Here is a 23,251-nt window from a genome sequence, read left to right on the forward strand (position 1 = left end):
ACATCTATTATACGGAATGATGTTTTCCATCTCTAAAATGTCATCAGTGGAGTGAAGAGATGTGTCTGAGTGCACATGTATGCATGCATACAAAGAATCTATTAAGTTAATTTCAAAGATAGATTTTTATAAAATGTTAGTAAGGATCAATAACAAATATATTTGTTTAATAACCTCGTCATGTTACTAAGTGCAGAAATTTCCTTTTCACTTACTTCCACTGCTGCTACAACCTGGGATATTTTCTGTAGAATATCCCATGAAGCCTCCATTCCCATTAGGATTAGAAGGTACTGATGCTAGAAGACCTAAAGGACAAAAGAATTTTCTTTTAAATTATGATCAAGATAAAATTCAAAGACAGGTATATAAACAGCTGCCAAAGAAACAAAGACAGTTATTAACATACCTAGTCCTCTATATCGTGAAAGCTGCTGATAGATCTGTTTCATCCTTTCAATATTCAAACGGCTTGCCTCAGCATGGTTCACCATTGGTTTAGGATAATTAATTCCTATCAAACATTTGGCTACCTTTTGGATACCTTCTGGTGCATTCCAGGGATCATAGATATATTTTGCAGGGAAGCCTCTTAGGACAGGCAAATAACGCCTTTAGGAGAAAAAAGAAAGATTACTAATAAAATGCACTGTAAGCAAACTATAACAACTACTAGCTATGAGAGACCAAAATCAAATCAATACCATTTAAATGATCTGTTTGCCCTACTCATCTCTGCTGCCTATCATGAGTGGGGAATACTTTAAGCATTGATTAACCATGAAAAGCTCTTCTTCAATTAACTATTCCAAATTGAGCAGTAATCACCCTTGATTTACCTGATATAGTCTCCATTGGGATCCGTTCTCCTACCAAAACCAACAGGGCAATAGCAGTGAAAAAACTGCTGAAAAAAGGAACTACAAGACAGCCACATCCAGCTTCCAGCATTTATGCTCCAATCTGCATCAAGCAATAATTCTTCAAATACCTTCAGAAGTAACAGTAACCAATTAGTTTGCACACATATAATTCGCAAAGCAAGCATTTTCAAGGTCACAGTAGATCCAAAGTCAAGGCAAAGAAAATCTAGCACAGACTTGTAAAATTAAACATTCCAAAGTTAGCTTCCCTGTCTATATTCTGTTCTATAATGAGCTCTTCCAGGGAAAGAAACATAGTGGTAATATAGTATGCTTCTGTAGAGAATTTACTTTTCCAACCTCTGCAGTGTTACAGGGAGAATGGAAGTAAAAAAAAAATTCAAATCACTGATTTAAAAGGATATTATTAGTAGACACAGGAAAAGCAGTAAACCACTTTCAAGAAAGCAAAAATATTATTACATAAAACACCAACAAAAACTTAGTATACTAGCCTAAATAAAGGAAGCATACTCAAATATAAATTCATGTAAAAGTATATACTAGCACTGCATAGCTTAATTTTGAATTCCTTGATCAGAAAGAAAATATAATTAAAATAAATGATTTTTATATATATTGTCTTTGTATATACAACTGTGTACTAGGAAATGTAAGAGATTAAAAAAAAACACACACACACATAGGCTCAGAAATGGTCCTTGGATGGGGCAAATGTATGATATTGCCAGAAACATAAAAAATGTATACAATGGCCGGGCACGGTGGCTCATGCCTGTAATCCCAGCACTTTGGAAGGCTGAGGCAGGGGGTTGAGGTCAGGAGTTCAAGACAAGCCCGGGCAATGTGGCAAAACCCTGTCTCTACTAAAAATACAAAATTAGCTGGGCACAGTGGTGGGCACCTGTAATCCCAGCTACTTTGGAGGTTGAGGCAGCAGAATTGCTTGAACCTGGGAGGCATAGGTTGCAGTGAGCCGAGATCATACCATTGCACCCCGGCCCGGGCTACAGAGCGAGACTCCATCTCAAAAAAAAAAAAAAAACAAGGTATGTAAGTCTTATTACATGTAACCCACAAGATGATGTCACAAAATGTGGTATGCTTCTTTTCACATAATAGAAGTATTACTAAAAATTTGTGAAGTTGAAGTGAGGTGAAATGATTTATATTTTAAAATTTATTTTATTTTATTTTTTGGAGACTGAGTCTTGCTCTGTCGCCCATGCTGGAGTACAGTGGCGCGATCTCGGCCCACTGCAAGCTCCACCTCTCGGGTTCATGCCATTCTCCTGCCTCAGCCTCCCGAGTAGCTGAGACTACAGGCGCCTGCCACCACGCCCAGCTAATTTTTTTTGTATTTTTAGTAGAGATGGGGTTTCACCGTGTTAGCCAGGATGGCCTCGATCTCCTGACCTCACGATCCACCTGCCTTGGCCTCCCAAAGTGCTGGGATTACAGGCGTGAGCCACTGTGCCCGGCCCTGTTTTAAAATTTATAATATGAATTCACTATCTCTAGGAACTCTTGAGTGAATTCTTTTGGTGACAGAAATATCACCTATATCTATCAACAAATTCAGTGTTAAATTTTACAGTTCTCTTAGTGGCTAGACTGGTTTAACCATTAAAATGACTTTAGGTTAATCAATTTAACTAGTTTTCACCTTTTTGCTTGTCGGATTATACCACCTTTCGCTCTGAAAGTGTGCCCATATTTGGGGAATTAAATGTTTTATCCACTGAAAAACTACATTATAAATTAATCTATATAACAGACAACTTCTAGGATTTGTTTTATTAAGGTAAGGATTCCTTCAAAATAAGGCATGCTACATCAGTTAGAACACTTACCTTCATTCCTTCTTCCCAACTAATCCACAGGTCCCCTCGTGTCAGGAAGCAAGCAACTGCATGCCTGGCTAGATGATGAATCCAACCCTCCTGACGAAGCTGCGTCATGATGGCATCAATCCATGGAAAGCCTGTCCGGCCTTCTGCCCATTTGGCTAAAGCCTCAGGATTTTTATCCCAAGGAATCTGAACACAGATAGGGTTTCCTTCCATTTTATCAAAGCGTGGATTATTTGTTGCTGCTGTATAGAAAAATTCACGCCATAATAGTTGCCCATAAAGGGAAAGGGGAGGGGAACTGTTCTTCTTTACCTATGGTTAAAAAGCAAAGAAGTATTATCAGAATGTTTTTTTAAAGTATTAAACAATAAGCTCCAATTTTAGAGAATACCTTTTTGTAGAGATCTGTTAGTTTGAAGTAAAACAGTCGACATGACAAACAACCAAATCGGAGATAAGGACTAAGTCCAGTAGGGCTTGCAAGCAGAGAATTTGCATTCATTCGAGGTCTTTCAAAATTTGCCACCCAAGCCTGAAAACACAGAGAGAAAATTACATTAACTAATTGTCTTTTTCATTTTAAAAGGACGCTCAGAATGGAGATTTTTTTTTAAAAAAGTTACATAGTTCTTGGAAAATAAAATCTTATCCTAGCCACAAATTACATGTTTTAATAGAAAATAAGACAGGATAAAAAAGTGAGCATTCTTTTGTTTCAGTCATCCTTGTGCAGCACATACTCATGTGAAATAAACTACCTTCAAATTTCCAACAGAAAGCTGAGAGCACCTTCAATCTCTCTCTCTCTTTTTTTTTAAGACAGGGTCTTGCTTTGTCACCCAGGCTGGAGTGCAGTGGCGCAATCTCGGCTCACTGCAACCTCCAGCTCCTGGGTGGATTCTCCTGCCTCAGCCTCTTGAGTAGCTGGGACTACAGGCAGGTGCCACCACGCCACGCCCAGCTAATTTTTGTATTTTTAGTAGGGATGGGATTTCACCATATTGGCCAGGCTGGTCTCAAACTCCTGACCCCAAGTGATCCACCCACCTCAGCCTCCCAAAACTCTGGGATTACAGACGTAAGCCACCATGCCTGGCTTTCAACCTGTCTCTTTAACACAAAGGTAAAGGTGAAATATAATTCTATCCTAGTTTCGAAATTACGGCCACTAGATACTAGCTTAGGTAGAAAGAACAGAGGAGGTAGTGCGGTAGTAGCTAAAGGGGAAATAATTAGAAAAGAAGGAGAAAGAGCATTTAAATGAGGAGATGGTAGTTAATTTTCAAACAATTAGGTTTGTGCTATTTTAACCATTTCCCTTAATCCTCCCCTTCCAACAATCTACTTGTTATTTTTAAAAGAGAGAAAAATTATTTTTTAAATGACAGTTTGGAAATATAAGCATAGCTATATAATCTACATTATCATACTTTTCTTTCCAAATGCCTTTCCAAACGAGTAAGTGCTTCAGTTTCTCCGCCTGGCCACACTGCAGAGGATAAGCCATCTGTATCGAAACCTAAAAGAAAGAAAAGAAAAAAATATAATTCTTCTGAAACTAAAGTAATTTTTATTTAACCCCAGTAACTGGGAAAACAAATTACTTTGCAGAAATCTTCTGAAACTAAAGTAATTTTTATTTAACCCCAATAACTGGGAGAACAAATTACTTAGAAGAAAAATTGAGAGAGTACCATAAAAATGAACTGAGGGCCTAAATAAGCCCTCACCTACAGAGGATATAACATGGTTTGACATGGTTTCAATTTTTTAGGATGCACATCTTAAGGTGATAACAATAGATCACATATTTATAGAACACATAAATGATGAACAAACATATCACTTCTCAAAGGGTTCTTTTTCTTCTCCCCCTGCCCTTTCTTTCTCTCCTAATGCAAAATACTTTACATGGCAAAATTAAAAGGGGAATTTTCTGAGTAATTTCTGATTAACTTTTAAGCCTCACACTGATTACAGTTTACACTCACCTAGCTCTTCCAGTGAAGGGACTCCATATTTCTCATCATGGTCATCAGACAGAGGAGTTGTGCACTTTTCTATCACTTCTGAAGTAATTGTTTCTACTGGTATCTCCAGTGGTTCCATTTTGCTTATGAGAGTCTGGAATCTTTTGTAAGTCAGAGGCGGTTGTCCACCATTGAGTTCTATGATCCTATAACAAGAGTTAGTAAAATGTAGTTAGTATAAAAAAAGACAATAAATTTTGGCTAACAAGCTCCCAAAAGGCTTAAAAAGCAGAAAATAAAATTAATCACTGAAGTCTTTGAGGAGAATGTTAGCTTGTTATAATGACCAAGAAATGTGTTCAAAATAATTAATGAGTCCAAAAATCATTCTCTTGAGCTTCTAGACATCCTCTAGGTATCAAATATACACACTACACAAATATTAAAACCTTTAAGACACAATATTAAGAACTTATGAGAGGAAAAAACAAGTGGGTAAATTAGTCTAAAGGTAATTACAAAAAGTTAATACACAGAGACATATGAAAAACATGTTATGGCCCAGCTCAAAGAATGTCAATCATCAATAAAAACTAAACCAGGTTGATAATTATATGAAAGAGTAATCAGCAGGTCTCATTTAGGAAAAATAAATTGTACTGTATATATGTGAGTTTACAACACATTATGGGATACATGTAGGCAGTAAAATGGTTACTATAGTGAAGCAGATTAACATATTTATAATCTCATATAGTTACTTTTTTGTATGTGTGACAAAAGCAGCTAAAATCTTCTTATTTGATAAAAACTCCAAATAAAAGACAATTTTATTAACTAATATCCTTACTCTGTACACTAGACCTCTAGCGTTGTTCATCTTACATAACTTCTACTTTGTATTCTTGGACCTACATTCCTGATAGGGTTTGGCTGTGCCCCCACCAAAATCTCATCTTGAGTTGTAACGCCCACAATTCCCACATGTCATGGGAGGGACCCTGTGGGAGGTAACTGAATCATGGGAGCAGGTCTTTCCCATGCTGTTCTCATGATAGTGAGTAAGTCTCACAAGATCTGATAGTATTTAAAAGGGGGAGTTTCCCTGCACAAGTTCCCTCCTTGCCTGCTGCCATCCATGTAAGACATGACTTGCTCCTCCTTGCCTTCCACCATGATTGTGAGGCCTTCCAAGCCATGTGGAACTGTAAGTCCATTAAACCTCTTTCTTTTGTAAATTGCCCAGTCTAGGGTATGTCTTTATCAGCAGAGTGAAAACGGACTAATACAATTACCCTATTTCCTTCAGCAAATTTTACAAATTTGGATTCTATATTACTGGGGTAACAATTACTTCCTATTTTCTATTGTACTCACGCCTTCATTAGAGATGTTAGCATATGTATCTATGTCACATACTTAGAACACATAAGCCCCGAAATTTCAAGTTATTTAAATTTAAGTATCTTTTTATTTACTTCTGATCACTAATTACCTCAATCAAGTATTAATTTAAAAAAATAACTAGCTTTGCCAATGGTAGTTTAGATTAAGTTTAGACACTATTTTGGAATAACTACTCTTTTTCACTATGGCCATTTGCTTAGCATTTGGCCTTAATAAAAAATGACAAATGAAATCTAACTTCATCATTATACAGATGTGAAAACAGGCCTACCAGGAGAGTTAAGTAAACTAGTCAAGGTCACATAACTGATAAATGGCAAATCAAGGTTGTCTAGTGTATTTTAGGATATTTTTCATTATATAATACGCAGTGATGTATCAACTACAGATACATACAGAAAGTAATACAGAAAGCAATCACCATAAAAAGATATCCTGTTTAAGTGAATTTTGCTTTTGTGTATTTTGAATTTATTCATAGGGTTGCAATGAATTTTGCTGAATGTAATGATACTACAATAATACTACTGAGGACATTGTTAATTACACAACAGTAGCAAAATAAGAATCTTAGGACAAAACATTTTCTATATGTTACATTTTAATATGATAGATTACATATAGTAAATATTCACATTCAATCCAATAAACACTTAATTTTTCTTTTTTGAGATGGAGTCTTGCTCTGTTGCCCAGGCTGGAATGCAGTGGCACTATCTTGGCTCACTGCAACCTCTGCTTCCTGGGTTCAAGTGATTCTCCTACCTCAGCCTCCCAAATAGCTGGGATTACAGGCGCCTGCCACCACATCCAGCTAATTTTTGTATTTTTAGTAGAGATGGGGTTTCACCATTTTGGCCAGGCTGGTCTTGAACTCCTGACCTTGTGATCCACCTGCCTCAGCCTCCCAAAGTGCTAGGATTACAGGCATGAGTTATCACGCCTGGCCTAAACACTTAATTTTATGCATAACACTGAGTCTCCCACCTAGAAGCAACTGTTTTTATCCTGTTTTGCCCCCTCCTTGCTATGAGCTCCCTAAAGTTAAGCAAATTGGTGAGCTCTAAGGCAAGATTATTATCAAAAGATACATGAATTCTAGCTTAGCATCAAGTAAGACCTTTGTCTGAATCAAATCATGATTTTTTGATACATTTAAAATGTGAAATCAAATCAACTAGTTTGTCATGTTACAGAATTTGTTTTACTAACTTGATAAAATCTATAAATTACTAAAAAAGTAAAATGATTTAAAAGGTAAATAAATTATAAGATTTCAGTACTTAAAAGGACAATGGTATGCCAAAAGTTTAAAAAGTTAACAAGTTTTATAGACCTCTAAGACTCATAGCATACAATACTCCCTAAATTTAAGTTTGACCACAGAATTTCTGTGGGACAAAGCATCACCAAGGACTGGTGTCTGAAGAAATACACTTTGAGAAATATTCTATTATGCTATTGTTCAGAGGACTACAGCTATGCAATGTTATATTACATCCAATTTGTATCTGGATTTAAAATCCAGATAGACAAGATAGATATACATGAAATAAGATAACATTAAACAAGCATACAAAATATGTCAAGGCAATTTATAACTATGTATAACTATAAAATTGATAATGCTAAGAGCCCAGAAAGGCAAGACCACAGGAGGCTGAGTTAAGAGTAGTCAAGGAAAATTCTGTAACAGTCTTAATCCATAATAGTTTTGAAATAGAAATGCTGAGACCTGTCATTAGGTCAATAGCGGCTAAATAAAATGCTAAGGATTTGACATATGTTCACTTAATTCTCCCAAAACTCTATGAAGTACACGCTATCATTTCTACTTCACAAACCTCAGTTAAAAACTTATCTATGTAGTTAATATCACTGAACTATATACTTAAAAATGGTTAAGATGGTAAATATTATGTTACATGCATTTTCTCACAGTAAAAAAAAAAAAAAAAAAAAAAACTCACTTGTCTAGGTCATACAATGTATGTGAAATTCTTACAATGACTTCTACTCCAGCTTCAGTTGCCAGTTTCTTAATAGCTGCATCTCGTTCCTTTCCAAAGGGCTCAGAATCATACTCAATTGAAAGTTTAGTAATGTTCCATTCCTAAAGTAACAGAAGGCGGAACAATGTACACCAATTTTAATAGTTATTTTTTCTATCATAACAAAAAGTGAAAAAGCTGAAAATCTACATATCAAATGATTATACATAAATCAAACTTTGAATATGCAGGAAAAAGTAAACAATTTATCAATTAAAAAATACGTAAGTAACAAATGCATAACCCATTAGATTCCAGGCTTTATGCTAGGCAACAGACAATCTAGCAAAGCAATATGCTTAAAACCAGCTCTTACACTAAATGTGTTTGTAGAACACTTTACTTTTTCAAATTACTCATACTTACATTATTTCATTCGAGCCTCAAAACAACACTCAGAGTTTGGCACTTTGGTTAGTATTTCCATTTTGGTTTATTTTTAAAACTTAGGGATTTGCCAGAGTTCACAGAGAGCCAGACCACCTGAATTTATGTCTGTTGAGTCTAAGACCTGATCTTTGACAAACTTTTGATAGTTGATATGGTATAAGCTGCCTGGCTGAGGTCGTGTGTGAGTGTGTGTGTGTGTGTGTGTGTGTAAATATTTTCTTTCTGATTACTAAAAAATGTTAACTGAAAAATTTGGAGATGGTAATAATAATAGCAGTTACTTATTATCAGGAGCTATATTAGTAAGTTCTGTACATCTCTTTACACTGATTTTAAATGAGGAAACTGTGACTTAAAGGAATTAGTTGATTTTTCTTAAGCATAATTTTTTTTTTTTAATTCTAAGTCTATTCTGATTTATCTCATAAAGAAAAAGTTCTACCATTGTTTAACTGCCTATATGGTAACATACTATATAATTCACCAAACACCTCCTGATTAGACAAGGGCTGTTTCAATGGTGGGTTAAAAAAGACTGCTATTCTAGGCTGGGTGCGGTGGCTCAAAACTGTAATCCTAGCACTTTGGGAGGCTGAGGTGGGTGGATCACCTGAGGTCAGGAGTTCAAGACCAGTCTGGCCAACATGGTGAAACCCTATCTCTACTAAAAATAAAAACATTAGCTGGGTGTGGTGGCACATGCCTGTAATCTCCCAGCTACTGGGCAGGCTGAGGAAGTAGAATCACTTGAACCAGGAGGTGGAGGTTTCAGTGAGCTGAGATTGTGCCACCGCACTCCAACATGAGCGACAGGAGTGAGGCTCCATCTCAAAAAAAAAAAAAAATTGCTATTATAAACTTTACAGTATATATCTTTACCTTTATGCATACATCTTACAAATTTTAGGGTATTTATCCAATTTTTTCCTAGAAATAATCCCTTGGAAAACAACTGATAGATCAAAGATAAGCACATTCAAAATTCTGATAGGCTGTCAAATTAAGGTACCCGAAAGACTGTACAAATTTACATTCCCATCAGCAGTGCACCTAAGTGCTTGATCTCCACACACTTGCCAATAATATGTATTAGCAATCATTTTTTGTTTTTTGTTTTTTAAGATGACGTCTCACTTTGTCACTCAGGCGGAAGTGCAGTGGCATGATCTCGGCTCACTGCAACCTCTGCCTCCCAGGTTCAAGCCTGCCTCAGCCTCCTGAGTAGCTGGGATTAAAGGCACACACCACCACAACTAGCTAATTTTTATATTTTCAGTAGAGATGGCGTTTCGCTACGTTGGCCAGGCTGGTTTCAAACTCCTGATCTCCATCTACCTCGGCCTCCCAAAGTGCAGGAATTACAGGCGTGAGCCACCATGCCCAGCCAGTAATTGTTTTTAAATGTCTGCTAAACTACTAGGAAAAAAAATAGTATCTCATTAAAAATTTTTTCCGTTCTTAAAAGTCCTGAAGAGTGCACATCAAGAAATTAAGGGCTGTTGACTTTCAGGAATAAAATTTGAGTGTGTAAATAACTTTTACATTCTGCAGCATTGCTCAGATTTGTTAGTATAAACTTTCTATTTTTGAAATTTAAAAATAAAATTGAGAATAGAAAAGCATTCTATTTATTTGTTTTATAGTGAGGTGGTATAGAATAGTTTAAAAACACAGGATCTAATAAGTTAGACTTCCTAAGTTGAAAGACTGGCTCAACTACTTAGGCAAGCTGCTAAACTCTCCATACCTGTTTCCTAGTCTATAAAATGGGTAGAATAAGTAAGGTGCAGAGACAGTGCCTGACACATAATAAACCCTATGTAAGTATATGCTACAGTAAAGTGAAAACATTAACCATATTATTGGGTTGCTAAAGAATTACATAACATAACGCACATAAAGTGTTTAGAACAGAGCACAGTGCATAGCAAGCCCTCAATGAATGACAGCAATTCTTTTTCTTTTCTTCTTTTTTTTTTAATGAGTTAGGGTCCCACTCTGTTGCCCAAGCTGGAATGCAATGGTGCAAATCATAGCTCATTGCAACCTCAGACTCCTGGACTTGAGCAGTTCTCCCACCTCAACCTCCCGAGTAGCAAGGACTACAGGCATGCACCACTATACCCAGCTAACTTAATTTTTTTTTGTAAAGACAGGGTCTCACTATATTGCCCAAGCTAGTCTCAAAATCCTGGCCTCAAGAGATCCTCCTGCCTCAGCCTCCCAACATGCTGTGATTACAGACGAGAGCCAATGTGCCTAGTACAATTTAATACTATTTTTTGAAAAATATTATTTTAAATCTTAGGTAGTAAATACTGAGGTGAGTCAATAAATAACACTTCCTGCCCCTTTTCCTTCTTGAGTTCAGTCACGTAAGCCCGGGGGCTAAAGATAAAAATATCAGCCATATTATTAGCAAAGCTGAAATGTAGAAAATTGTAGAATTCAGGACAGGTAAACTTGCTAATACTATTTCACTGCTGAATCAAACAGATTCACCTACTCAATCATAAGCAGCACCTCCCTGCAGTGTGGTCTTTCCCTATAAAACGTATTACATAGAAGAGGAGAATACAATGTGTGTTCTCTACAACTAAAAGAAAAGGAAACGTCTGAGCTAAACTAGCCCAGCTCCTTCTCCTAAACTCACCAATGAGATCATTCACTTTTCCTTCCCTGGGGATAAATTAGTGAACATCTCTCCACAAGAAAAATGAAAATCTAGGGAAGAGAAAGTTTCCTAAACATTAAATGTATTCATTAATACACTAAATATTTATTGTAATCCTAATTATATGACAGATACTACGCTAGAAGCCCCTCTCCTGGAGCTTATTGAAAATGAGTGGCAATACAGAGGTAAATTAATACATAACTTTTAGGGGAAAAAATGCTATGATAGAGAATACAGGGATGGGGTGTGAGGTGGTAAGCTAATAATCCACACTCTGCCTTCCATGACTGCACTGGTTAGACTTCAAGTAAGCTATAAAAGCAAATATCCTTGTTTTTTCCTATCTTGGGTAGAAAGCATTCAGTGTTTCACCTTTAAGTATGATTTTGTGTTTTTTTGTAGACTTCCTTTATCAAATTGCTATTTAGCACTTGATATGGTTTGGCTGTGTCCCCACCCAAATCTCATTTTGAATTGTAGCTCCCATAATCCCCACATGTCATAGGAGGGACCCAGTGGGAGGTAACTGAATCATGGGGGCGGGTTTTGCCTGCGCTGTTCTCATGACAATGAATAAGTCTCACGAGGTCTAATGGTTTTTTAAAGGGCAGTTCCCCTACACACACTCTCTTGCCTGCCACCATGTAAGATGTACCTTTGCTCCTCCAGGCTGTCCTCCTTAGGAGGACAGCCTGAGCTCAGGAGTTTGAGACCACTCTGGGCAACACGGTGAAACCCCGTCTCCAATAAAAATACAACAATTAGACAGACATGGTGGTGGGTGCCTGTAATTCCAGCTACTCAGGGGGCTGAGGCAGGAGAATTGCTTGAACCTGAGAGGTGGAGGTTGTAATGAGCCAAGATTGCACCACCACACTCCAGCCTGGGCAACAGCGATACTCCATCTCAAAAAAAAAAAAAAAAAAATTTATACACACACACACACACACACACACAGAGCCAGGTTCACGGCCAGGTGTGGTGGCTCATACCTGTAATTCCAGCATTTTGGAAAGTCAACATGGGAGGATGGCTTGAGCACAGGAGTTCGAGCTCAGCCAAGGTAACATAATGAGACTACATAGTGTCTTTACAAAAAAACTTTTTTTAAATAAAAAATATTGCTAGATTCAATTTAGTGATTTCTGAGTCTTTGTTTATGGGGGGCACTTGGCTATACTTTTAATTTTTTCCTAAACTTTCCTTGTCAGGTTTTGGTAGCAGGATTATGCTGTTCTCATAAAATGAGTTGGGAAGTAATCTCAATCTTGTTTTCTGAAAGAGTTTAAGAAGGAAATATTTCCTTCTTAAATATGTGACAAAATTCAAAATAAAGCCATCTAAGGGCTTGGAGTTTATTTATGGGAAGGTTTTTAATTATAAATTCAATTTCTTTAAGAGGTATAGGGTTATTCAGGTTTTCTTTTTCTTCTTATAAGAGTTCTAGTAAGTTATACTTTTCAAGAACTTTTTACATTTCATCTCAGATGTATAATTTATTGGCATTATAGTGATTACAATATTCTTTACTATGCTTTTAAAGTTTGGAGAATCTCTAGTGATGTCCTCTTTCTTATTCCTGATATAGGTAACTTGTATTTTCTTTCTTTTTTGTCCTAATCAGTATTGTTAAGAGTTTATCAATTTTATTAATGTTTTCAAAGAACGAGCTTTTGGCTTTGCTAACAGGAGACAAAAATCACATCAGTAATTTGAACATGAAAAATTTACAAGAGCAACTCATTTTATTGTGCTTTGCTTTATGGCACTTCTCAGATATTGTACATTTTACAAATCAAAGGCTAATGGCAACCCTGCACTAAGCAAGTCTATTGGTGTCATTTTCCCAACAGCATGTGCTCACCTGTGTCTCTGTGACACGTTTTATCAATTCTCACAGTATTTCAAACTTTTTCATTATTACGTCTGCTATGATGACCTGTGATCTCTTCTCTTTTTTTTTTAAGAGATGTGGTTTCACTGTATCACCCAGGCCGGTCTTGAACTTCTGGCCTCAAGTGATCCTCCCATTTCAGCCTCCTGAGTAGCTGGCACTACAGGTACCACAGCCACTACACTCAGCTTTTATCAGAGATCTCTGATGTTACTATTGTAATTGTTTTGGGGTGCCATGAACTGCACCCATAAAAGAAGGTGAACTTAATTGATAAATGTAGCGTGGTCTGTCTGCTCCAACCAGCCTCTCCCCCATCTCTCTCTCCCTTTCCTCAGTTCCTTATTCCCTGAGACATAGCAATATTGAAATTAGGCCAATTAGTAACCCTACAGGGGCCTCTAAGTGTTCAAGTGAAACAAAGAGTCACACATCTCTCACTTTCAACCAAAAGCTAGAAATAAGCTTAGTGAGGATGGCATGTTGAAAGCTGAGACAGGCCAGGCTGGGCACGGTGGCTCACGCCTGTAATCCTAGCACTTTGGGAGGCTGAGGCGGGCGGATCACGAGGTCAGGAGTTCAGACCAGCCTGGCCAACATGGTAAAACCCCATCTCTACTAAAACAAACAAACAAAAAAAACGGGCATGGTGGCGTGTGCCTGTAATCCCAACCTGGGATTACAGGTTGCAGTGAGCCAAGATAGAGCCATTGAACTCCAGCTTGGGCAACAGGGCGAGACTCTGTCTCAAACAAACAAAAAAACAAGAAAGAAAGCTGAGACAGGCCAAAAGCTAGGCCATTTGCACCAAACAGTTAGCCAAGATATCTACGCAAAGGTAAAGTTCTTGAAGGAAATTAAAAGTGCTACTCCAATGAACACATGAATCATAAAAAAACAAAGCAGCCTTAATGGTGATATGGAGACAACTTTAGGGATCTGGATAGAATATCAAACCAGATACAATACTCCCTTAAAGCACAGCCTAATCCAGAGAAAGGCCCTAAGTCTCTTCGATTCTGTGAAGGCTGAGAGAAGTGAGGAAGCTGCAGAAGGAAAGTTGGAAGCTAGCAGAGGTTGGTTCATAAGGTTTAAGCAAAGAAGCTGTCTCCGTAACCTAAAAGTACAAAGTGAAGCAGCAAGTGCTGGGTGGAGAAGCTATAGCAAGTTAACCAGATCTGTCTAATCTAAGATAATGAATTAAGGTGGCTATACTAAACTACAGATTTTCAGTGTTGATGAAGTAGCCTTCTATTGGAAGAAGATGTCATCTAAGACTTTCACAGCTAGAGAGAAAAAGTCAATGCCAAGTCAATGCCAGGTCAGGCGCGGTGGTTCATGCCTGTAATCCCAGCACTTTGGGAAGCTGAGGCAAGCAGATGCTTGAGGTCAGGGGTTTGAGACTAGTCTGGCCAACATGGTGAAACCCTGTCTCTACTAAAAATACAAAAATTAGCCGGGCATGGTGGGGCACACCTGCAGTCCAAGCTACTCAGGAGGCTGAGACAGGAGAATCACTTGAGCCCAGGAGGCGAAGGCTGCAGTGAGTCAAGATTGTGCCACTGCACTGCAGCGTGAGTGACAGAGGAAGACTTCGTCTCAAAAATAAAAAAAGAAGAAAAAGTCAACGTCTAACTTCAAAGCTTCAAAGGACAGGCTGACTTTTTTGTGAGGGGCTAATGTAGCTGGTGACTTTATGTTGAAGCCAATTCTCATTGCCCATTCTAAAACTCCTCGGGCCCTTGAGAATTATGCTAAATCTACTCTGCCTGTGCTCTTTAAATGGAACAACAAAGCCTAGATGACAGCACATGTGTTTACAGCATGGTTTATAAATATTTTAAGCTCTCCGTTGAGACCTACTGCTCAGAAAGAAAGACTCCTTTAAAAATATCACTGCTCACAGACAATGCACTTGGTCATCCAAAAGTTCCAATGGAGATGTATTAGGGAGATTAACATTGTTTTCATTCCTACCAATATAACATCAGTTCTGCAGTCCATGGATCAAAGAGTAATTCTGACTTTCAAGTTTTATTAAGAAACACATTTTGTAAGGCTATAGCTGCCATAGACAGTGATTCTTTTGATGGTCTGAGCAAAGTAAACTGAAAACCTTTGGAAAGGATTCACCATTCTAGATGCCAATAAGAACATTTGTGATTCATGGGAGGAGGTTAAAATATCAACATTAACAGCAATTTGGAAGAAGTTGATTCCAGTCCTCATGGATGACTCTAAGGGTTTCAAGACTTCCGTGGAGGAAGGAACTACAAATGTGGTAGAAATAGCAATAGAACTAAAACTAGAAGTGGAGCCTGAGGATGTGACTGAATTACTGCAATCTCATGATAAAACTTGAATGGATGAGGAGCTGCTTTCTATGGATGAGCAAGAAAGTGGTTTCCTGAAATGGAATCTCCTCCTGGTGAAGATGCTGTGAACATCAACAAAATGATAACAAAGGATTTAGGATATTGCACAAATTTAGTTGATGAAGCAGTGGCAGGGTTTGAGAGGACTGACTCCAATTTTCAAAGTTGTACTGTGGGTAAAATGCTGTCAAACAGCATTGCATGCTATAGAGAAATCTTTGGTGAAAGGAAGTCAATTGATGTGGCAAATTTCATTACTGTCTTAAGAAATTGCAATAGCCACCCCAATCATCAGCAACCACTATGCTGATGAGCCAGTAGTCATCAGCATTGAGGCAAGAACCTCCACCAGCAAAAGATTATGACTTGCTGAAGGCTTAAATGATCACTAGCATTTTTTAGCAACAAAATATCTTTAATTAAGGTGTGTATTTTTTTAGTCATAATGCTACTGTACACAGAAAAGACTACAATATAGTATAAAGAAAATTTTTATATATATGCACTGAAAAACAAAAAAAATTGTGACTTGCTTTATTGTGATGTCTGCTTTATTGCAATATTTACTTTATTGTGGTGGTCTGGAACCAAACTTGTAACATCTGCCAGGTATGCCTGTATCAAGAATTGTAATTGTTAGCTACTAAAAGGTGGTCAACAATGACAAGGAATAAAACAGGAGATAAGGCTACACTTCAGTATGGTAGGTAGTAGCCACTAGGCCACGTGTGGCTTCTGAGCACTGAAATGTGACTAGCTGGCATTAAGATGAGCTGGAAGTGTAAAATACACACAAGATTTCAAGAACTTCATATTTTTTTAAAACTCCTTTTATATAGAATATTTTAGATATACTGTGCTGAATAAATCATTAAAATTAATTTCACCTGTTTCTTTTTACTTTTTTAAAGTGGCTATTAGAAAATTTTAAATTTAACATGCTTTCTGTTGGATGGTACTGCTCTAAGGTGTTCAAAAGTACCAACTGCAGAAAGCAGCTGCCACCTCTATGGGGAGGGAAAATAAGCAAGGAATGAATAAAAAAACTTAACAAAAGCTCCCTTCCACTAAGTCACTGAGATTCACGGGTCCGTGCTGCCACAGGAACACACAACCTTCCCTGTAAAGAAACTTACCAGAGGGCAGTGACCAAAACTGTTTCATACCAATAACCTGCTGGTTGGCTAGGAAACTTCCTGGCAGGTATGGGCTAACTGGAGGTGATCTGTAGAAGCTGTCCACCAGGTGGCATAGAAACTTATCAGCGGATATAAGTAGGCTTACACAGAAATTCACCAGAGGGTGTATGTAGGCTGCAGCTGGTTCAGAAGGGCTGCTGAGGTGAATGCTACTGACCCTCCTGCATACTCATCTGCTGGCCCAGGGAAAAAAAGCACAAGTATATCAAGAAGAAAAGTTCTCTCCTGCTGTGACCTTGCAGAGCACCACCAACAATGTCTTTTGATAAAGCTTAATATCTAGCCAGCTGGCAAAGGAGAAATGTTTACAGTGTCCAGCTCCAGTATCACACAGTGGGGCAAGGTAGGTTTGGTGCTAAGAAATAATAAACTAATTAATGTATACCGATTTTCTTTATTGTTTTCTATTTCACTGATTCCCATTCCTCTTTATGTTTTGTTTTCTTTTTACTACCTACTATTGGTTTAAAGTGTTCTTTTTCTATCTTTAAGGTAGAAACTTAGTTCTTGATTTTTCCTTTTCTAATATAATATTGAAATATTATATTAGAAAAAATATTAATTTTCCTCTAAGCACTGCTTTAGCTGAATTCTGTAAATTTTGATATACAGTCTTCCCTTTATCTGCAAGAAATTGGTTCCAGGACCCCCTGTGGATACCAAAATTCATAGATGCTCAAGTACCTTATATAGAATGGTGTAGCATTAGCATATAACCTGGTGTGTCAATATATATATATATTTTGTGTTTCTTTTCTTTTTTTTTTTTTTGAGACAGAGCCTTACTCTGTCGCGCAGGCTGGAGTGCAGTGGTGCAATCTCAGCTCACTGCAACCTCCTGGGTTCAAGCGATTCTCCTGCCTCAGCCTCCTGAGTAGCTGGGATTATGGGTGTGCACCACCATGACTAGCTAATTTTTGTATTTTTAGTAGAGACAGGGTTTCACCATGTTGGTCAGGCTGGTCTTGCGCTACCAACCTTGTGATCTGCCAGCCTCGGCCTCCCAAAGTGTTGGGATTACAGGCGTGAGCCATCATGCCCAGCCTTTTAGAGACTTCGTTTTCTCAATTCTCTAATGGGTTCAAACAAAATAAGAGAAAAAAAAAAAAAAAAAAAAAAACCTCTATAATTCTGTGTCATATTCACTTTCATCTCATTGTTAATATGGGAAACAATGATCTATTGTGAGTTTTTACATCTTAACCAGAGATGGAAGTCCCTAGCTACTCTTCTTTTTTTTTTCTTTTTTTTTTGAGACAGGGTCTCGCTCTGTTGCCCAGGCTGGAGTGCAGTGGCATGAATATGGCTCACTGCAGCATTAACCTCCTGGGTTGAAGTGATCCTCCCACCTCAGCCTCCTGAGTAGCCAGGACCACAGGCAAGCACCACCACACACAGCTAATTTTAAAAAATTTTTGTAGAAATGGGGTCTCAGCATGTTGTCCAGGCTTATCTCCTTGTAAGAGCAGGTTTTTATTTTAAGCAACACGTAGTTACCTTTAAATTTCAATACTTGGATTTAACAGTAAGACTGCAAATAGCACCAACATATTTTCATTTGAGTAACTGGATATTCACTTTGCAATTTTTTTTTTAGAGAGGGTCTTGCTCTGTTGTCCAGGCTGGATTAGAGTGGCATGATCTCAGCTCATTGCAGTCTCAACTTTGCAGGCTCAAGTGATCCTCCTACCTCAGCCACTGGAGTAGCTAGGAGTACAGGTGTAGGCTACCATGCCCAGCTAATTTTTAAAATTTTCTGTAGAGACAGAGTCTCACTATGTTGCCCAGGCTGGTCTCAAACTCCTAGGCTCAAGCACTTGGCAATTTTAAGCACTAATATTTGTATCTATTTTTGTGTATTACAATTACTCGTTAATCAGAAAGGAGTATGAACAACTAAATGAATATAAAGTTCTTGGCTTGGCGTGGTGGCTCACACCTGTAATCTCAGCACTTTGGGAGGCCAAAGCAGGCAGACCACTTAAGGTCAGGAGTTCGAGACCAGCCTGGCCAACATGGTGAAACCTCATCTCTACTAAAAATACAAAAATTAGCTGGGCACAGTGGCACACTCCTGTAGTCCCAGCTACTCAGGAGTCTGAGGCATGAGAATCACTTGAACCCAGGAGGTGGAGGTTGCAGTGAGCTGAGATTGTGCCACTGCACTCTAGTCTGAGTGACAAAGTGACACTTGGTTTCAAAAAACAAAAACAAAAACAAAACAAAAGAAATAGAACTCCCAAACAATTAAAAAAAAAGTTCTGAAGTCATAATTAATATACTGTGAAAATAATTAAGAAATGTAAAATTTGATAGTAAAACTAAAAGTTGTAAAGCACATATGTCCTAGGAGAAGGCATTTATTTTTAAATTGACAGTAAATTAAACAGTATAATTACATAAAAATGTTAAGCTACCTCAGAAAATAATCCAAATACAAAGAAGTAAAACTCTAAAAATTTCCATCCATCCATCCATCATCCTTTCCTTCTGTTTCATAACTCTAGTCTTAGGGTCTAAACTACTATTTATATACTGAAGAGTCCTAAATTTAGTCCAGACTTCTCCCTGAGCACTAGACTTGAATGCCTTCTCAACATGTACACTAAGATGCCTAAAAGGCATCCCAAATTTAAAATTTATAAAATGAACTCCTTATTTTTCCCTTAAACTTGTTCCTCCATAGTCTTTGTTATTCCATTAAATGGGAATCCATCCTACCATGTGTCCAGGCTAAAAACTTAGAGTCATCCTTGACTCTCATATATCTCATACAGGCAAACCTTATAGCCTCTATTTAAAAAATATATCCAAAACCCTACCACTTCTCAACACCTCTATAGCTACCCTGGTCCTGGTCATCATCATCTTATTCCTAAGTAACTGCCATGGCTTCCTAACTGATCTTTCTGCTTCTTCCTCTACAATACTTTCAACCCCCTGTGTATTCTCCACAAACAGTCAGAGAAATTCTTTTAAATCATGAGTTAAATCATGTCACTCTTCTACTCAAAACTCTCCAATGGCATCCACTTCAGTCCGAGTAAAGGCTGAAGTTCCTAACGTGATTATAGAGCCCTATGATCTGGCTTCCAGCCACCTCTCTGACGCCATTTCTTCTTTTCACTCACTGTGCCCTAGACACTGGCCTTCTTGTTGTTCCCTAAACAAATCATGCACATGTCTACTTCAAGGCCTTTGCTAACTGCTGTTTCCTCTGCCTTCCATGCTCCTTCCCCATGTTTCAGTTAGCTTAGTGGAATTATTAATTCTCAAAATTCTGTCAGGTAACTGGATAGTTCTTTTATTGGTTTCACTTGGATCTGCTCATGAGGCTGTAATTCACTGGCAGCCTGGCTGGGGCTGGAGTGCCTAAGATAGTCAAACACACATCTCAGACTTTGATGTTGGCTGTTGTTTGGTCCAATCTCTGTATGTGGCCTCCCAAAGTTAGATATTCTACCCCAGGCTTTCTTACATGATAGATGGAGCATCCTAAGAGGGGAAAAGTAGAAGTTGAAAGGTCGCTTAAGGCCTAGGATTTAGAATTCACAATGTCTTCTTTGACACTTGGTTAAAACAAGTTATAAGGGCAAGTCAGGTTAAAGGGGGTAGGGAAATAAATGCTACCTTTTGAAGGAAAGAGCTGCAAAATATTGTGGATATGATATACCACACCCCAGATGCATGGCTCACTCCTTTCATGTTTGCTCAAATGTCACCTTATCAGTGAGGCCTTCTATGATTCCACATAAAGTAACTAACTTTCCCTCACCTTGACATTTACTATCCCACATTTTACTCTTCTCTACAGCACGCATCACCACCTGACATTGTACATTTACTTATTTGTTTACCATCTGTCTCCTTCCACTACAGTGTAAGCACCATGAAGATAGAAATTTTTTGTTTGTTTCACTACTGTATCTCCAGTACCTCGGACACAGCCTTGTATATAGCAGGCACTCAATTAGTATCTGTTGAATACATTCTATCAAGTATGTGTCATGAATTAATAAAGCAAGATCCAAAGTAACTTAAAAAAGCATAATATAAATTTTACTGTTGAAAAATGGTGGCTTTATATGTTCTTTTATTCTGTGATTTTGAACAAAACATTTTATAATGCTTCAGTGTGGCCATCTATAGACTTTAGCCATGTGTCTCTGTTTCTTAGATATAATGAGGCCAGGCACAGTGGCTCATGCCCGTAATCCCAGCACTTTGGGAGGCCAAGGCGGGTGGAGACTCCTGGATCCTGAAGCCAGGAGTTTAAGACCAGCCTGGTCAACTGGTGAAACCCTTTCTCTGCTAAGAATACAAAAATTAGCAAGGTATGGTGGTGCATGTCTATAATCTTAGCTACTTGGGTGGCTGAGACACAAGAATGGCTTGAGCCTGGAAGGCAAAGGTTGCAGTGAGCCAAGACAGCACTACCGCACTCCAGCCCAGGCAACAGAGCGAGACTCTCTCTCAAAAAAAATAAAAAACAGAAATAATCAAAAAAAAGAAATAGATATGAGAATGTTTTTTAAAAATCTAGATATTAATTATGCACCTAGTCTCTAAAACCAATAATTTAAACTCCTTATTAGAAGTTTCTGCAGGGCCTAGAAAAAGTCACCTTGTTAGCCTATATTAAGTCAAAGTTTAACTTAGAAAAAAAACTAAGTAAAAAAACGCCAGAAAAAATGATGATAGTTTATTAGATATATATGTGTTTACTTATGTGTGTATAAAAATGTTCTGACCCATTCCTGAATCTACTCCTTATAAACAGAATAAATTGAGTGAATGACACAGAAGAAAGATACATACTAGGGGAGATATCAGTACTGGAGCCACTGCCACAACTATCCCAATTAACTAAGGGCACTGTTACCAGGTCTAAACTAGTCTTACCTCCAATGTGGAAAACCAGATTAATTACCTATTAAAAATCTCACTACTTCCTGTACTAGAACCATATTAAGACCTGAGACACTAATTAAGTGACTCAGCTAGTTAATGACAGAAGAATCTTCTCCCTCAGAGAAACTGTGGTTCTGATGGTTAGGGTGAAGGTGGGGGATGATATGCTTTTAATTGTATATCCTTTCAGCCTTTTTTTCCTAAAAAAAAGGACACATGCATGTTGAACCTATAAGCAAAAAGTAAAAATCAAAACATTAATTCAATAAAAAAGGAATTAATTCCCTCTATGGCTCTAGATATGGTAAATAAATCTAAAAGGAAGTTTTCATAAATGGCATTTTATACAGACTACTATATGCAGCTAAAGAAAAAATCAGAATAAAATAATAAGTACTATATGTATATGTATGTGTTCATGTATTTGTATATTATGGCCCATGTGGAAACCCTCTGCCAAATTGATAAGATAGGACATCATTTAAATACAGAAGATAGTTTGGCCCAATAATGTGCTATTTTAGGCAGAAGAAATCTCAAAACAAAGAACACTCGCTGGTTTGAAAAACGTTGGTTCAAAACAAGTAAATAAGAATTTTATTATTTTAAAGTAACTAGGGTTAGGTGCTATGGCTCATGCCTGTAATCCCAATGCTTTAGGAGGTTGAGGGAGGAAGATTGTCTGAGGCTAGAAGATTGAGTCTAGCCTGGGCAACACAGCAAGACTACCAAAAAAAAAAAAAAAAAAAAATTAGCTGAGTATGGTGGTATACAACTGCAGTCTTAGCTATTCAATTCTGTAGTCCTAGGATCACCTGAGCCCAGGAGTTTGAGGCTGCAATGAGCTACGATGGCACCACTGCACTATAAGCGGGGCAACAGAGCAAAACTCTGTCTCCCTGGCCCCAAACAAAAAAAGGCAACTCCACTTAGGATTCATTTTATTTATACCAAACAGATTTAGAGATAGGGTTGAAACAATTATCCACACACACTCTTACACACATGAGTTGCTGATAAATTATTATCATTGCTTCTGATATGCTTTCTTGTTAGAACTCTCCCAAATACATAGGTTAAATTCTAAGTTGATGTATTACAGTTGTGAACACTCTTTAATGAATGTAAATTTTCACTAACATTAAATGTGTCTTTCATACAAGCAAAAAAAAAAAAAAAAAAAAAGGGCTAAGTAATGTTAATTTGATTCCCAGCACTGGGGATTGATCTTCTCATTCACAGAAAGGAGCTGTTCCCTTCTACATTAAGAAATACAAATAGAAACATTGCTATTTCAAAATCTGATGAATCAAATGCTTCAAGAAAAAGCAGATACACATTTATAAAGTCTAATAGTTGATATGGTTTGGAATCTATGTTCTCACCCAAATCTCAAGTTGAATTATAATCCCCAGTGTTGGAAGTGGGGCCTGGTGGGAGGTGATTGGATCATGGGGGCAGATTTCCCCCCTTGGTGCTCTGATTGTGAGTGAGTGCTTGCAAGATCTGTTCTTTTTTTTTTAAGTGTGGCACCTCCCCACTTCTTCTCTCTTCCTCCTGCTCTGGCCATGTGAAGTTCTCACTTCCCCTTCACCTTCCACCATGACTGTAAGTTTCCTGAGGCCTTCCCAGAAGCCACT

At 37.7% G+C, this 23,251-nt stretch overlaps 2 protein-coding genes across 3 annotated transcripts in view; one reads left to right on the plus strand and one right to left on the minus strand.

The window, feature by feature from the left end:
- Positions 1-23,251, plus strand: part of PWP1 (PWP1 homolog, endonuclein) — a 753,749-nt gene that overhangs the window by 41,205 nt on the left and 689,293 nt on the right. The window lies entirely within an intron of this gene.
- The window catches only part of CRY1 (cryptochrome circadian regulator 1), a 106,607-nt gene that overhangs the window by 9,198 nt on the left and 74,158 nt on the right, over positions 1-23,251 (minus strand). For both annotated transcript variants that reach the window (XM_050749750.1, XM_050749748.1), the window contains exons 3-10: positions 8,085-8,227; positions 4,729-4,913; positions 4,168-4,256; positions 3,129-3,269; positions 2,738-3,049; positions 840-991; positions 410-612; positions 216-308 (exon numbers count right to left, since the gene is read on the minus strand). In XM_050749750.1, coding sequence (XP_050605707.1) covers positions 216-308; positions 410-612; positions 840-991; positions 2,738-3,049; positions 3,129-3,269; positions 4,168-4,256; positions 4,729-4,913; positions 8,085-8,227 — 1,318 coding nt within the window. The remainder of the gene's footprint in view (positions 1-215; positions 309-409; positions 613-839; positions 992-2,737; positions 3,050-3,128; positions 3,270-4,167; positions 4,257-4,728; positions 4,914-8,084; positions 8,228-23,251) is intronic.

This window comes from Macaca thibetana, chromosome 11 (assembly GCF_024542745.1).
Source record: "Macaca thibetana thibetana isolate TM-01 chromosome 11, ASM2454274v1, whole genome shotgun sequence".
Taxonomy (NCBI): Eukaryota; Metazoa; Chordata; class Mammalia; order Primates; family Cercopithecidae; genus Macaca; species Macaca thibetana.